This window comes from Lagopus muta, chromosome 16 (genome assembly GCF_023343835.1).
Source record: "Lagopus muta isolate bLagMut1 chromosome 16, bLagMut1 primary, whole genome shotgun sequence".
Taxonomy (NCBI): Eukaryota; Metazoa; Chordata; class Aves; order Galliformes; family Phasianidae; genus Lagopus; species Lagopus muta.
This window is the reverse complement of record NC_064448.1, coordinates 6,048,130-6,065,718: the sequence shown is the minus strand read 5'-3', so window position 1 is coordinate 6,065,718 and position 17,589 is coordinate 6,048,130. Positions and strand designations below refer to the sequence as shown.

Below are 17,589 nucleotides of genomic sequence, written 5' to 3'. Positions count from 1 at the left end.
CACTCCAGCAGTCAGGAAATACAGCCTTGCAAGGAGCAGCAGTAAAATCCTTTGTTTTTCCCACCCCTGCAGGTTCAACCACTGCAGGGCAACACCATATGCACACCCATAGGCACAGAGATCCAGAACAAGGGGCTGCCAGGTAACCACACATTGCAAAGCTTCTGCTGAATGCCTACAGTAGGAAAGGGAAAGAAAACAAAAGCAACAACCACAACACTTCTAATCAGAAACCATGACTTCATGAGAGCAGGTGCACCCACCTTACAGACAGTGCTTGGAGTCGCCAACTGAATGGCCAGCAGAGCTCCATCGCATCAAAAGACCACAAGTGCAGATGCTTACCAGGTCCCAGTCTGCCTATGAATACCAAAGTGCTGTTCCCAAACTTCACAGCATCCTTATTCTGATGATTGGCCAGAAGGACATGGTAGCAGGAATAAAGCCATACAGTCACTTGACAGCAGCCTTCAAGCCAATTTTCAGCTCAACTCACATCAGCCTTGTGCTGCAGGGACCTGCTCCAAACCCTACTTCCTCAAATCCTAAAACCAAGAATTGCCTTGCAGAACTTCAGCTGCCCAGCAGGCCAGAAAAACCCACAAACCCTATGGGTGCTCTACCACACTCAGCCTTGCCTTTCTTGGTAAGTCATGTAGCATCACTGCAGTGCAAACACATTTACAGCTTGCTCAGCCCCTCCTGCTTCCCTGCTCCCACTGCCCAGCCCTGGAAAGGAACAGAGATAAGGGAGTGCTAGAGAAACCACAAGGGCTTAAGAAAGCTATGATTTAGCAGAGATAAAAGGCCTGGGTGTGTAAGCACAAAGTGCTGAAAGAACCGACCACCAGCAAATGAAGGCTGCGCATGGGCACGTGAGCAGCACATACCCAGGGTGGGAACATCACACAACTAATCCTTCATCTGGCAGGTTAAAAACAAACCTTTAAGCAATGGCATTGCTATTCTCATGGCACCCCAGACTAATGGCACACATCCAGCCAGCACATTCCATAGAGAGGTGCTGTGCAGATGCTTGTGATGTCCAAGCAGCCCTGTCTGTGCCATGCTACAAAGGGCTGGACAGAGACTGCTGTAAATGGGCCCATCATAACTGGGGTCACGGAGCCCAAACCAGCTCCAGCCTCCTACCCAGTATACCCAAACCAAGCACACCAGCTGCCAGCCCCAGTGACAACATAAAGCAGGGACAACACTTTGGTGCAGCCCTTACCCCAAGTACACAATTCCCCAGGTTTCTCAATGAGACATACTCATTTTTCACACTGTTAAGGGAAAAGCAAACAGTTTAAATGTTTCAGTCCCTGTGTTAGGCTCTCCAGCACATTTGCTGCCTATCTTATCAGCACAGCTTTAGCAGCCTTTCTAAGTTGTTTCAAGACTTTGGCCTTCAGAAACCTGGAAGGGGGAAGGGTGGAAAAAAACCCTCTATTAACACTTACCAAAGCACAGCACATTTTCAAGAGGACATTCCCAGCATCCAGAGCAAACGTGTTCCTGACTGTATCTTCTACATGCTATTTAAGTTACAGTAAGTAACAGCAATGCAGATTCATTGCTCAAGACAGTGTCAGCGTTCTTATGAGCACAACCAAAATGGAGAAACCAGACAAAAGAATACTTGTCTCTGGGATCTGCTCATGATTCTAGCCTGCCCCAATAGCCAGGCACCTGTTTCACTATGTGAGAGCTCTCATCCTCCCTGTGCAGCCCACTGCTGTGCACTCAGAGCCATGGACATTAGCACTTGGACCACACCAAGGAGCCAAAACTCAGCCCCTGCAGTTTACTGCTTTTCTTGGCATCACCACTGCAGGTCTGAATTTGTTACAAAAGAGGCTTTCTGCACTCACAGCAGGGCTTGGATGCCACCCAGCTGTAGTGTGGCAAGTGGTTCAGGAGTAACCATCTTCCTACCCACACAGCTGAAAACTGGTCTGCCACAAGCTCAGCAATAAATAAGAAAAATAAAAAAGCCTGATTTAACCTTGGCAAGGCACAACTTGTGTAGTTATGACACAGCAATTTCACATCAAAGAGGATTTCAGACCCAGCCTGTCTGCAGCCCACCCAAGCCTTCTCTTTCCTTGCATTTATGGGATCAAAAAAAGAAAAAAAAATTCCAGTGTCACACTTGATGCTTCCAGAGCTGCAGGAAATCCACTCCAAGTCGCATGCCAGCTCCAGCTCTGCACGTTTCCTTGGGCTGTCCTTTCAGCAACTGGGAGAACAAAGCAGCCTTGGCAACTGGCCACGCTACAAGCAAATATTTCCCCCACTCTCTTGAATGAAGTGGATATCCTGTCACAAACCTGAGCACTTGGGAAGGGTAAGGAGGGGAAGGAAAGGGAAAATGATGGATAAGCTAAAAATTGGCACCAAGTGAGAGGTCTCAGCATGCCACCAAAGACACTGAAAGGATTCTGTTTTAAATAGCCAAATGCTGAAGGCTCACACAAACTTCAGAAGAGTTCCGACTTGCTGGCAACTAAGAGTGATATACCTGAATCTTTCCTCTGCTGGATTTGGAGGAGAATACAGATGCTCCAGCTCTGACATTGGACTTATGCCTCTTTATGATCCCAACCCTGTGAGGACACAAAAGCAATTTCCTTTCTGCCCATTTTCAGGGCCAGGCAGTGACTTTGGAAGGTCCTTTTCAGTGCCACTGGCACAGCAGCTCTAGGTCCTGCAAAGGTAGAAAACCTGGCTCCACAGGGTCCCTCCGAGCACACAGCCTTGCCATCACAGATCACATTGCCACAGCAGTTTTTTCATCCTCCCTCCAGAATAGGAATCCTGGCAGGGATTACACCCCAGAGCTCTGGCTCCCAGGTTGGACCATGGGGATTTGCTAATAAAGTCTCAGAGAAACTGACTCCTTGCACCATGGATGAGCCCCGTGCACCAAGCCTAGACTAAATCAAGCTTCCAGACATTTCAGCAGTATCAGTGGCTGTATTTTTTGTAATTCCTCTGCACGGTTCCTGCAAGCCCCAGCAACACTGTGTTTAAAGCTTCAATTGTTAGCAGATTTCAACAACGTCAAACCTGACACGTGCAAGCAAGCTTATTCTTTTAAAAATCTGCACTAGAGCCATGCACTATGTTAGCACTTGTCAGCAAGTTTCCTCACCATGATACTGCCATTCAGAGCCAGGTTAGCTGACCCAATAGCGGCACATACCAGGGCCACAGCAGGATTAACATTCCCAATGCCACTAACACCAGCAGAGATCTGCAGCTACAGTGTTTGCACAGCGGTTCTTGCTGCTGTTTGGACATACGAAGCTCATCAGAATGTGGGCTTTGTGCTCACACACACCCCAAGAACCTCCTTGTATCTGCAGCATCATTTACTGAAAGTTGAAGTAAGCTAATGTCAAGACAGAAAGCAATTACTGTTAAATAAAGAACAAAAAAAAACACCCTATCCTGGAGTTCAGCCACAATCTTCATGCCCACTCTGTATCTGGGTGGATGCAGACTTTGCAACAGACTGAAAAAGGATTAAGCAGCAGCTTTAGCAAACAGGCAGGACAACAACAGCAAAGCCACAATGAAGACAGCGGTACAGATTTGTTTGCAGTTGCAAACCATAAACACAGACGTACAACTGTGTTCAAATACCAGAAAGCCACTCTTTTTCCTTCCTATCAGGGCTTGGCATCATATGCATTTAACTGGATCCAAGAGATGCCTGCAGCATCATGCTAACAGTTTTTTGGTCACAGGGCACGCTTCAATCCACAATGATGAAAACTCATAGGAACCCATAAATAGAGCTCAGCTGAGCATTTGCGTGTGTGAGAGCTCAGCAGTGCTCTTTATCCAAGCAGGAAAAGAAAGAAATGAGAGAGAAAGCAGCTAAAAACATGTGTGAAAAATGTGGCAGCTCCCAGGGTTTGGCTGTTTGCTTGTCACTGCATGAGTCAGGCAAACAATTGCTAAAAAGAGTCAGCATGCCAAGCAGAAGATGCAAAATTTATCCTCATGCAGAGGACACCAAGTAGAGCTGAGTTCTTACATAAAAGCTCTGCCAGTAAATCTGCTCCGTCAGAGATACTGTTCTCAGCATACACAGGCACAACGTAAAAGCCATCAATGTATGCAACTCTTCCAGGATAAAGGCACCTTATTTTGACAAACTATTCCAACTGCACACCACTCAACACAGACAAATGCATCTCTGCAACCAGAGCTTGGCTAACTTAACCCAGCTGGCACAGCCGCAGTTTCTTGAGGTAGACACAGCTGGAACAAGAGGCTCGATGCTTCCTGCCACATCCACGAGCCACTCACCTTTCCCACAGTCATGTTCCCCCCAAGCCAAACATCTCCTCCACTCTGCTAGTCAATGGAGGGAAGGACAGGACAATCAAATTACCATGCTCACATCTCTGAGGTCTCGAAGAGGACAGAGAAGAGAAGGGGATGCAGAGTCCCTAAATGACACTGACAGCCCCTCACTGCTTTCCCTATCTGCGGATGGCCGTCTTTCAGGCTTGGTGAAGCAAGACCAGAGCTCTCAGAGGAAGCTTCCTAGCTTCCTGTGCCGCACAACAGAAGCTGGCATCACGCAGACCCACCTTCCATTACCAGTGACCTCATAGTAACAAAAGCCTTTTTATAGTCACACTTGGCAACCCCTTCTATGGAGCTCAAAACAAAGTAATTCCTGCTGGCCTTGTGTAAGTCTCTGGTGATCTCATCCAAGGGAGCTTCAAGCCACCAAACTGCCCTTGCCCTGTGCAGTCACCCATGTGCCAGGCCCTGTCCTCCTCTCTGGATCTCCCCATATCACACACCCCTCTTCCTACCTCTTCTCTCTATCCATCCCCTCAGCATTCCTCAAGAAACACCTACTCAATTACCAGCTCTCTGTGATTAGACCACAACTCCCCAGTCAGCTACTGCTCGTCCTCAGCCCGCTCAGAAGCCTTCAGAGAGACTCTCCTGCCCCATCAGCCAGGCACTGCCTCTCACCTGGTGCCTTCCTGCTGGTCTCTCTTTTGTCACCCATCAACAATGCACTATTTATTGCACTGCTTGGCACCACACAGGGGAAGGGGGGATCTGGAATTTGAGGAGTACTGAATCCAGAAAACAGGAAACGAAGGATCAAGGCTGGGCATAGCCTGGGGGCCCATGTTTATGACTGTAATAAAAGGATGAGGCAGAGATGAAAGCAGGGCTGAGCCAGGCGTGATGGAGCATGGAAAGAGAGGTGTGGGGCAAGGTAAACAAAACAGCTTTGGAAGAGCAGGAGTTGGCTGGGCAGATGCATACTTAGCAGCTTCCACATTAGCCAGCGGGGTCTGAGAGAGATCAAGACTATGATGGAGCTATGGAGGGCAGGAACAGCTTCCAGAAAGCTTTCCTAGGAAGCAGCAACTGCTCACTTGAGAGACTTCTCATTGTGGTCTGGATCAAGTGGTATCAAGTGTGTGATGCCACAAGATGAGTGCATTTCCCAGCCCACGTCTGGGCTGCATCCATAGGCCACAGCCACAGCACAGACCCAAGAGGGTGTTCAGCAAATAGCTTTGTACCCATCAGTCTGGAGCTTTGCAGGCTCCAGGTTGGCGACAGGCTGCACACAGAGTGGCAGAGATAGATGCATTGTTCCTGTTTTCGGAGATAGGACAAGCAAAATTACAGAAAACACAAAGCCGAGTGCTTGGACATCATTGCACTCCGTGTCAAAGCGGTGAAGCTCTGCTTCCACTGTGTACCCTGACCTTTACAAATCAGCTCTGTCTGAAGCAGAAAAACACAGCTCTCCAGTAATCAGAGGCTGACCTAGATGGCTCTGGTTGGTTTTAACTTGCCGGGTGCAACCACAAACAGGGCAGACAAAGCCAACCCCAGAGCACACTCACACCCGACCCAAGGCACACGCTTGTTTACCAGGCCAGCCAAGCAGGCACTTTCCAGGAGAACAGCAAGAAATTACAAGGCTTGCCTTCCAGCTATTCATTACAAAGCAAAGCCTCCCATATGCCAGCTCACAGCTTGCCTGACCTCTCCCCAGCTCGCCTGGAGGCTTTCTCCTAATCTTTGAGGAATCCCAGGATGCGGGGCAGGAACAGGCAGCCCAGCCAGGAGGGGAGCACGAGCCACCTTGCTTCTCATCACAAAGAAATTAAAAATAAGCAACAATACCTAGGAAGAAATTACACTGGAAGAATTGCACGAGTTTCTTTTCTTTAGAAACAGTAATTATCTTTTCATCAGTTGCTACCTGGAGCTGGGGGGGGAGAGGGGGGTAGGCTGAGGCTGGATTTTAACACGTGAGTTCCCCATAGCTGGTTCAGGTCTGGGCAGAGCCTTGGGAAGATTAAACAGTAGAAGCACAAGGGTCGTTTGTGCAAGATGTAAAAAGGACAGGCAGAAATAGCCTCCTTGTAGAGCACAAAAGGTGCCACAACGCTGAGTGATGTGCTCAGAGCCTCCTGCTCCACCAGCTGCCCTATTCTCAGCGCCAGCAGCATGGCAGATGTGCCAGGCAACAGCAGTTTTTGGGGAAATCAAATAGTGCAAGTGAAATACCAATTACTCAGATGCAGAGAAGTGATTTTAAGCAGTACTGCTTCATGACTGAAGTAAACATAACACAGAATTCTAACTCGTACCACCCATGATTTACCTCAAAGTGATATTCTGCACATCTGCTCCCCTACAGCAACAGCAGTAACAAAGAAGAAAAGGAAAAAAACCTGATCTCAGTCTTGGCTGCTCTGGATCCTGGAAATGGGAACTTGGCATCTGACTTGGCAAGGGTGATGAATGGGACGAGGATGGGTTTGCTCTTGCTGCTGGAGCACAGCACCCTGCTTGGCTAACAGCCAGGCACTCCCTGCTCACCTGAGTGGCTCTCGCACAGCCACTGGAGCCAGGAATCCTGTGGGAGCTGGCAGCAAGCACAGGAAGGGCTGAGAAAAGGCAAAAATCTCCCTCACTCGGGGGGGGGGGGGGGGGGGAAGCTGCTGGGTCTGGGTCAGGGGAACTGGAACTTTGGAAAAACAGCCTTCACAAGCAAGTATTTAAAACAATAAAGGAGGAAATACAGTGGGAGAAGAACAACGCAGGCGGGCTCAGCGCCAGCCCCAGCGCTGCTCTCACACTCACACCTTCCCAGCTTTCCCCAGGGAAGCAGCACTAACACGAGCATCAAGCGGGGCACATGTGGGAACAGCAGTGCTCAGCAGGCTCCTAAGGGAGCCACAAGCTCTTCCAGGTGGGGAGCTGCAGCTTAGAAGCTGCTAAGCGAATAGAGATTTCAGTCTCCTTTTGGAGATCAGGCAACTGCAGAGGACTCCACACAGGAGCTGTTGCTTCAGCTGTTGAAAGCAAGAAGGATTTCTGCTCAGCCTGCTTAACATGCTTTATTTTTAATACTGCTTTTGCTCCAAGACACAAAGAACTGTTTGGAGAAAAAAAAGGCCTTTGTTTGAGATTTTACGCCCCAGCCCCTTACTTAAGGTGCAAAACCCCACCATAAATGCTGCTAAGCCCTCCTACCCCTTTTCCCACAGCAGTGCCCCAACACAGTGATGAACTAGGAGTCCTTACAGTTAAAAAAAAAATATTCAATGACAATTAAGTGAGAACTACATACAAAAATCCTCAAATATTGCCCCATTTTTGCAACACTTTCTGAGAAATACATGCCAGGCAGATACAGCAGTGCATGGTCCTGGGACAAGAGGAAGTTGTGCATTTGCTGGAGATGTGTGCTGACAACAGGAATGCAGAAGACATCCCCACTAAGGGGAAGGAAAGGGAGAGATTCTTTTTAAGTTTCCCTCTGCATTTAGCAAGAAAGAACAGGATACCATGGAGGGCAACAGGCATCAGTGATATCACCCAGCTGCAATAAGAGATCTCACAGCAACTGAAATAAGGGTGGAAATGGAAGAAGGTGAGAGAACAGAGAGGTTTTTAAGCTGAAATACCTTCTCTGATGGCCATCATACTATCCCACCCCAGGCTTAGGGAATGCTCCATGCTATGATAACCACAAGCTCTCTCCTGAGATTTAACAAGTTTATTCATCAAGAAGTTCTGAATTAACTAAGCCAAGTAATAAACAGATTCATCTCTGTGCTGAAGGCTTTCGCTGGGGACAGGTAGGACAGCTCAGCCCTTTCCTCCAGCTGCCATCCCAGAGGCAGCCTGGAGTAGCCCTGCTTTATTTTCATCTGAACGGAACAGCCACAGGAAGACAGAAACTAAAGAGAAGATTTTACAGTGCTGTGACATGCCAGGTGCTGTGCTCTCATTCAGCAGTGCTCCTCCAGCATTAGGCCAATTGACATTTTCACCCAGTCCAGAACTTAATATTCATTAATGAGACACCGGGCCATTTCCTTCCTTCATTTCAGATGCGCCTTGCCGGGGAGCAGGGCCCTGCCAGAAGCTTACCCCTGACATCGAGGCGTTCAGACATAAATCTCATTCCTGACTACAACAAGCGTTAAATAGCTTGAGGCGTGTAAATCAAAACTCCCTGCAAAGCTTCAGTGGGAGGCTCTGCTGTTCCCCAGTGTCACCAGGCTCTGGGGGTGGGGGCTGCAATCCCATCACCGTCTCACAGCAGTAATTAACCTCCAGCAAGCACTGGCACGAAGCTCCTGCTCTTGCACGACCGCAAGCATTCCTCTCCCCGGAGTTTACCATAAAGCACCGGCTATCCATAAACATCTCAGGGAAGGGCTGGCCTGGGTTCACCTTCACGCAAGGAAGATGTCAGCCCTGGCAGGACGCCAGCCATTCATGGCTCTGTGAGCCTCCTGATTTCTGTCAGCTCTGACTCAAGCGACCTACTTGGGGGGAAGAAAAAAAAGAATAAGTTTCCATCACACCCTTTCCTCCCCTCCACCCACTGCAGGATCACAGGGGACCATCTCCACAGTGACCGTGAGTCACGGTCTCTTGTCCCTCTGTGAGCACAGCAGTACCACAATGTACAATGGTGTTCTCCCTGAGCATGGCATCCTCCAATTGTTCCAGCCCGTGAAACCAGAACCGTGCTCCACCATGGTGCTGCAGTGCTGAATTTGGCTGCATACAAACCCATGCAGTCACCCGACCATTCATCCTAACCATATTAAAGCGCAAAGCATGAGCTCACGATTAAAAGCAGGAAAATAAAACAAGTATTCCCTATTCAAGCTTCTACCCCCAGTAGCTCCTAAAACCCATTTCGCTTTGCTCCTTGGAGCAGTCTGTGTTATTTCTGATTCCCAGTCAGGCCTGACGTAGGAACCATCACTGACTTCTCTTTCAGCTTTTCACCCTATAAAGATAAATCACCCCTCCCCACAACAGCACCAGCAGAAGCAAATCAGACCCCAGCCCCTCAGCAGATAACCAGGCACAACCTCCCCTTGTTGTGGCAGGAGCTCTGATCTGATTTTAACATCCCCGTGAGGAGAACAAGTTCCCAGCCAGCAAAAGCGGAGCCCAACAGGCTGCTTAATTAACAGCCCCTCTCCTACTTGCCACAGCCTTGCCAAACGCTGCAGAAACTCGATTCCAACCGGTAATTAAGCACTTATGGCACAGGAGGGACAAAGAGCAGGGACACAGGGAAGGGAGGGGGCTGACACCATCATCTCCCACCATGCTCCATTGAAGCTCTATGCTGTGTGCACTCTGGGCACTAGCAATTCCCCAGAGGGACAAAAAAGTTTCCATAGCCATCAGTTCCTTAAATTAAATCTTAATTGGTGCAAGAGCTCCCCAGAGGGTTATATGGAGCAAGGGGAGGACTTGTTTGCCAGCCAAAAAAAAAAAAAAGCCTGCATTCAGACGTGCCTGTGAGGGTGTTACCTGCACTGTTTCACAGGTATCTGAGGAATTTGCTAACCTGGCTGCCAGGCAGTCTGCTCCAGCTCTCGCCCTGCAGACCTTGCTGGGTCCCAAGAATTCCTCTTTTCCTCTCTTTTCATCAGTCTCAACTTCAAGAAGAGGAAATTAGTGATTTACTAGCATTTCGTTTCTGTTGCCTGACCCACCAAAACAAAGGAGGGAAAAGCAAAGAACTGATTCTCCCTAGGAGTACAAACAGGCTATTACAGCAATTATGTGCAACATGGGCATACACTAAGAGAAAGCCACTGAACACTGATCCTTTAGGTTCATACTCCTGCTGCAACAAGTGCTCGTTTTGCAAAGGCAGAAGTGTCACTGACTGAGCTGTAGCCCCAGAGGAACTCCCCACCAGATGCAAGCTGTGCTACCAACCTCATAGGAGTAATCATGCAACTCCATCCCAGGGTACAGAGTGCAGAGACTGCAAGCACACCCTCAGCACTCCCTGCCTGCTGGAAGCCACCTGAGATGCTGCCAAGATGCTACATTGGCTAAGAGGATTGGCATGCTGTGTGCTGCCTGGGAAAGCTGTGCCCACCCAGCTCTTGTGTGACACACAGTGCCCCAGGCACCAGAGGACATTTGGTGGTGCCATGTATAGCTCAGCTCCAGACAGCTGCAGAGCTGGAGTCAGACCTCTGACAAAGAATGATGACAAATGAGCTTTCATTCCACGCAAGTGGTCGATGGCTGTCTGCAAGGTCAGTGCAAAGCTTCAGTGCCTGACAAGACTTGAAATTACCACAATCAGTGCAAGTTCCTATACTAAGGGGCACTCAGCCCCTGAGCAATCACAGCAGCCACATTACCCATCCCAGAGCTGAACCATCCCAAGCAGCACAACTGTTAGGTCCATTTAATACAGAACGTCCCAAGTTGGAAAGGACACATAAGGATCACTGAGTTCAACTCCAGACTGTAGGGCGATCCTGTGATTTGAAACAAGGTTGTTATTCAAAGCACAGGTCTGCACATGACACAGCCCATTCCTCCCCTCTTCCCTACTGCTGTCTCCCTCCAAACAGGACAGCCCCCCCAGAGATGCTTGGGGAACAGAACACCCCCTCTGTAGTAATGCCACATAGCAGCAAGCAGCCCTCATCCCTCAGACCTTTGCGCCCCTGGTCTGTGACCCCTCCAGTTCCTGCAGCATCAGATGCTGACATCTTTCCTAAGCCAAGGAAGGTCTGAGAGAATAACCCATTTCCAGAGGAATGCTTCTGTGACTGAATGGGAGCAGCAAAGGAGGGCTGTGGGCTGGCAGCCATCGCCATTACAATGTTAATTCCCTCTGACTTGCCAGAATTAGAGACCAAGCATCCACTGTCATTCTTTGTCTTTTAGGGAAAGATTTTCAGCCCGGACTTAATGTTTTCAAATAACTTTACAGTTTTAACAGAGCCTCCTGCCCTGGATTAGATAAGGTTACATCTCACCCTTCCAGCTTCCACCCATCCATTGATGAACCTGAGAAGAACGGGAGGACAGGTCCTTGCCAGCAAAGCACGACCTACAACATGACTGAGAAGGACTTGGGTTACCTGTCCAAGGTCCAGAGTGACGTTGACCTGGTTGAACTCCAGCCCACGGGAGAGTGGGGGACTCTGCCACCAGCGCTCCGTCCCATCGATGGCGTTAGTTATGGGATGTGCTTTGTTGCTGTTTGCTGAGGAGCAGATGTCACAGTACTGGCCCTGAGGGAAAGCACAAAAAATAAAACAACAAACATTTAACCGTGGCCAGGAAAGCATGGCACAAAGCAGGCAGGTACCAGAACAGTTCAGAATACAGTGTGAATCAATATATAAACTTTTGGTATGCACCAATTTAGAGCAGGGACTGAAAAATGAACGTAAGAAAGCTCTGAAAACCCACAATAACTCAGTGTACAGTTCTGACTGCCCAAATAAGCACCCTTTCTGTATTTCACATAAGCACTGTGCATTGCCATTCTGAGCTCCAGTGCCACAGGGGCTGCTCTGCTGAACTGCCACTCACAGCCTTGGCAATACCCAGAGATCCCAACCCACACCATTCAGTCACTATGAACCCAGGCTGCCAGTTCTTCTGCCCAGCTCCCTGCAATCTGCTGCTTGTCAACCTATTCATTTCACAAGTACAGTCTTTCAGCTCCATTTTCAAGCTTAATAGTGTGGCAGCCAAGACCCTCACGCTGGTGATGCCACAATGCAAGGCCAGGAAGGGACAGCCCATGCTGTCACCCAGCCAGGGACCTGACTGCCATTGCACTCACAGACCCTCTTGTCTTGCTTTGGCAGCGTGGTGGCTGTCAGCCCCCTGGACACACTGCCAGAGAAAACAGCTCCACAACCTGAGCAGCCCCTGCTGAGCTGCGTCAAACAAAGCCCTGAGCTGCTCAGGGCAAGTCTTTCTTTCCCCTTGAACAGGCAGCTGAATCTGACTCACTCTTAAGGAACCCTGCAAGAAGCCCTGTACATCAGGGAGTTACTTGGTTCATGGAGCATCACTTCTGTCGCTTGAATTGCTGCCACAGACAGCCCGGAAGGGAACCGTTCCAGGCAGTCTTCCTTTAAAAGGTGCAGCTATTCCCAGGCATGCAAGCTGCCTCTCCCAGCTGCTGCCTGCTTTAATATTACATCCAGTACAAGTTCTCAGGCAGTTAGGCTCCTTCCTGCCTGCCCCCTGCCAAGGCAGAGGCAAGGCAGAGCCATGGGGCTGTGATCCTCCAGCTGCCCCAACCTCTGCAGGAATTGCACTGCACAAGAAACGGAGAATTCCCCACATTCTTCCCCACAGCCATGCTATTTGCGGGCAATTATGCAATGCAAATTGTGTCAAATAAACATGCCTTTTAATTAATTCTTCTGGAAACATGAAAATAGCAAATGGAGAAGTGCCAGGGCAAAGAATGGGGCAGATGGAAGCACCAGGTGGCCACGATGTACAGAGGGGAGCTCTGCTGCAGGACGCAGGGAAGGAGGAGGGAATGCAGACCAGATAAAACTGACCCACTGTGAAGCACAAACCTTTAAGGGGAACCGGTGCAACAGGTTGTGTGGAAATTTCTACTGCACAGTAAGGTGGGGGGAGAAGCCAGGCAAGGTTACAAAATGAGGATAAATAACAAAAAATAAAGTGTTTTCATACTTTAAATTCTTGCCACAGATGTGAAAGCCATTTTGAACCCAAAGTTCACATGGACAGGTGACAGCCAACTCGAGTTTAGCAAAGAGGGGACTAAAAATTAGGATCAGCTGTTATGCATTTGTAATGCTGATGTTATCCCTCCCCATGCTGGGCAGCCTGCAGGGTTAGCTGCCCATGGGTAACGTGTCAGCAGCTGAGCCAGGTTTGCTGATAAAAGCATCACAGGCCCCTCTGCTACACCACTTGCTCATTAGCTATTTTGTTAGACCCAGACCTAATCCTCATGTGAATCATTCCTAGCTATTTGTACTTTAAAGCAGCTCACACTCCTGCACAGCATGCCAGGTCTCTACGGGGAGATGAGAGTGTCTGACATCAGCAGAGGATTTTAATTAAAAAGAAATTGTGAGCTGCAGGCTCAGGGGGGACAGCAGGCTCATGGAGCAGCAGGGGCATAGACATCACCAAGGTACATGAGGGAAAGAGCTCCAGCAATGCCAGGAGGCTGCAAGGCAGCTCAGAGGGCACAAACACTCCACTATCAAAGCAAACTGTAACTGGAGGGAGATAAGCAGGAACATCTGAATAAAGGGCAGCTTCCAGGGCCCTGCAAAGCCTGATCCCATTCCCCTCACATCAATAGGAGCTATTTCCCTTACACACAAAGGCTGCCTGGTGCTCTGCAGGCATGCTTGCCCCCAGGAGAGCTTTGTGCTGGGGTACAGCCCTGCCCCAGCCTCATCCCAAAACCACGGGGATGTGATCACAGGGCTGCTAGGGCAAAGACACGGGGCAGGAAATGGGAAGCAGAAGGTGCTATTCCAGATAAAAGTGTATGTTCACAAGCTGCTCCCAGGGCTATCTTTACTGACAAGCAACACAGCTCACACAGCCAAGCAGGTGCTGTCTCATCTGCTGTCTCTTTCACGGGCAATTACCCAGCTGCAGTTAGACCAAAAAGCTCCAGTCCTTTCAAACACAAGCACAGAAGAGACTCCCAGAGGCTCCACAGCAGCCAGCCCTCCAACCTGCAGAGACCCCCGGGCTGAGCCATCTCCCTCTGTTGTGCATGGAATGCAGAAAGATGGGGCTAGACAGACACTGCCCATGGGTGAGCACAGCACGGCCAGGAGCACTGCCACCAGGAGCCACCTGAGTTCTGAGCAGGTTGGTACTGAGGAGATCCAGATCTCAGCTGCTGTAACACCTGGATAGGACCTCCTGTAAGCAATGTGTTGCTCAGGCAGGTGCAGCTCTGTTGTATGACTTAAGAAGCAAAGGAGTCCTTTGCAGCAGCAGGGTTTGAGGGAAGATGAGTTGCAAAGGAAGGCAGAAGTATTGATTTAAATGAGCAAGGTTTTTAAGTTTTAAGGTATGTAATTGCCTCAATTAATGTTAATAACTGCCTTATTGTTGTATTAAGCTGAAACCAAGCCACCATCCATAAGCCTGATTTGCTGGAAGCAGCAGAACTGTCTCTACCCTGGAACAGACAGCTTACAGGCACCCTCAGCAAAGCTCCATGGGGATAACGAGCCTATAATATCTCCTCTTAGTCTCATCTTCACTCTGCATTAAGGTGGGATTGCCCATGCTGATCAGTGACTGGGATGAGGGCAGCAAAGCTCCATGCAGTTCCTCTCAGCACACCTCAGCAGTGTTCTTCATCACACCCTCACAGCCTGAAAAGCCTCCTGCAGCTAGAGCTGCTGTCTTCTGCCAGAGAGCCCCGAATAAAGCAAAGGAAACTCCCTGGAAAGGTTCAGAGCCTTCCCACAAGCTGTGCCAAAAACACTGCAAGTGCCTTTAGGGCAGTATTACTTTAGAAAGTTTGATTATCGACATTTTTAGAATATTAGGCTTTCAAGTCAGTGAAAACTCTTTCCTGGAAGTCTACTGCAGTGTCAAGTGACAACAAGCAGAACACAGGATGGACTGAACTGATGGTTGCAATAATGCTACACTGGGTCCTCACTCAAGCAAATGCCCCTTCTCCACACTAACAGGCAGACCTTGGGGTGTCCCACAAGGCATTCTTCTTGATGGAGAGTCCATTTTTATCACAATCACACCATGCCCAGACAGCAGAGCAGGCAGGTGGGTAAGGGAAGGGATCGGTGGGACAAGCAAGCACCAAGGACATGCACATAGAGCTCATTACTGTCACCTCAGCATGCCTGAATAGAACACTTCCCTCCCACACCCCCATTGCTTTGGTCACCAAGGAGTGCTAAGCTCCCTAAGGTGGTTGAATGAGGAGCTGTGACCTCTGCTTCAGCCACCTGCTTCCTCTCCTCCCAGCTAGGTCTGTCTGTGCTCACGGAAAGCTGCCACAAAGGGATATTTCTAAAGCCCTCAGCCCAACCAGAGCCACAGCCTGAGAAGCAGCACTGGATCAAAGGGACTTGTGCAGAGTTGCATCAGGGACAGAAGAGGCAGCTGGAACAGATCTGTGGCCAAGGAGCCCCATTGGGTGGCAGAAGGCAGGAGGATGTGACCCCCACGGTACCAAGGGATGGGCTGTGCTCAGGAGGAGCTGCAGCTCCTGGGTGGAGCAACCCATGTGCTGCATCCCAGCATCAGCATCCATCCCCAGTGCCATGCTGGGCAGCTAAGGTTGCTGCAGCACAGCAATAAATGCAGGCTCACATCTACCAGCTTTATCTTACCCTCCTAGTTTTGATTGGCACATTATTCACCTTTTTTTCTTTCAACTGCACATAGAAGCAGTTATTCTTTACTTTTCCTTACTGCCTTCCAGTATGAAAACTCACGTGCATGATGTATATGCACAACTATTTCACTTTCCTAGGGACTATTTCAGGTCCCTACTGCCTCCCAACAGAGCTCGAGCTGCACTAATTTACAGTGCAGCAGAATAAAACAGATCAGTTTAAAAAGCAGCAAGGCTCAGAGGAGACTATGCCAGCGTTTGCCTTCCAGTAACAACTTCAACAATTTCTATGACAAAAAGGACAAAATCCCACGTTGTAAACACAACAGCAGGAAAATTCCTAGCAGAGCACTGACTCAGGAGAATGCAGTCAGAATGACAAAAATGCTTTAAGAGCTCATCCCACAACAAAGGCAGCCCTAACAAAAGGACCAAGAAAGGCTCTGCTTAAGGAGCCGGCAGATCTTTACTCTTCATCACTATCACACTGTGCTGCTGCACTGCAACAGGTGCCAGGCACCCGGAGTCTCACAGCAGCACACGGCAGGGCTGGTGGTTAAGCTGCAGGCTGCACGTGGGAACTCAGCAGCTTTTCCAAGGGAAGAGGCAGCAGCAGGTCTGGAGTCCCTGCTCGTGGTCTACAACTGGTTTACAGTTCTACTTTCCTTAGAAGAGGACCAGAGCTGTACAGCACCTTTTGCCCTCCCCGTTCCTGGCTGCGAGCTCCCTCTGCTTTGCTTGAAATGGGATCCCTGAGATCAGCCACCTGATAAACGCGCCTTCTTCACCTTCTGCTCATCGCAATCCCACACCGACCCCAAGGAACAGAACTCGGACCCACGAGGCCATCCGCCCCCCACGCGCGCCCCAGCGATCCTCGTGCAGGCAGAGGGCCGGGGAGCCTCGCCCGGCATCGCACCGACGCGAAGCTCCGAGTCCTTTATAAATCACGCCATAGGAACTCGGAGAGCCTCGTTCACGTGCGCAGCCCAGCAGCAGGGAGCACGTGAACGGTTGGGGGCACGGAGCACAGAACCGACCCGGAGAGGATACCTAAGGGACCCGGTCCTCAGCCCCCCCGACCATCCCCGACCTCGGCCCCCTACCTGGATGGTCTGGTTGGGGTCCCCCCCCGCCAGCGGCCCCCCCACCAGCTTGCAGTACAGATCCTCCACGGCACGGCGGCTGCCGGCCGTCCCCGCCGCTTCCTCGCCGCAGGTGGCGGAGGCGGAGATGCGGGTGCCTTCGGCCAGGTTGAAGTAGGGCGGGTGGAGGCTGTGCCCGTTCACGTCGCCGGGGAAGGAGGCTGGCGGGCGAGCGGCGGCGGGCAGCCCCGCTCCGAGTCCCAGCAGCAGCACCAGGAGCCGCAGCCCCCGCTCCGCAGCCCTCGCCATCTTCCCCGAGCCGCCCTCGTAGCGGGGGGTTGGGGGGGAAAAGGCAGCGGCGTCTCTCCCCGCTCCCGTCCCGCACTGCGCTCCACGTCGTCGCGCCCGCGCTACTTCAGCCCCAGCGGCGGGGAGGAGCCGCCCGCCCCGCACCGCCTCCGGGGGCCCCGGTCCCGTCCATCCCCCCCTCCCCAAACCCGAAACCGGCCTCGCCCTGCGAACCGCCCCGAGATGTGGGGAGGAGAGGCTAAATGGGGTGAAGGGATTTTTTTTTTCCCTTCTTTTTTTTTTTTCCCTAAGAAAGAAAGAAAAAAAAATGAAAGGGACGGGATCTTCGCGGAAACAATGTGTCTATTGTAGCCGCGGGGCTGCGCTGCCCTCCTCCTGCTCGCCGGTGTTGTAGTGCATTAATAAACTCCATTAACCAATGGATTGGTTTATCTCCGGGAAAAGCTCTATTACTAATTAACAGAACGTTAAAAGGCCCCCAAGTCCCATTCA

General features: G+C 50.3%; 1 protein-coding gene across 4 annotated transcripts in view; it reads right to left on the bottom strand.

Moving 5' to 3' along the window:
• The window catches only part of LAMA5 (laminin subunit alpha 5), a 78,705-nt gene extending 61,523 nt beyond the window's left edge, over positions 1 to 17,182 (bottom strand). For 3 of the 4 annotated variants that reach the window (XM_048963493.1, XM_048963494.1, XM_048963495.1), the window contains exons 1-2: positions 16,810 to 17,150; positions 11,442 to 11,594 (exon numbers count right to left, since the gene is read on the bottom strand). In XM_048963493.1, coding sequence (XP_048819450.1) covers positions 11,442 to 11,594; positions 16,810 to 17,097 — 441 coding nt within the window. In that variant the 5' untranslated portion in view covers positions 17,098 to 17,150. Of the gene's footprint in view, positions 1 to 11,441; positions 11,595 to 16,809 lie in introns of all 4 variants that reach the window. The other variant, XM_048963496.1, reaches the window with a different exon arrangement.
• Positions 17,183 to 17,589: the final 407 nt, after the last annotated feature.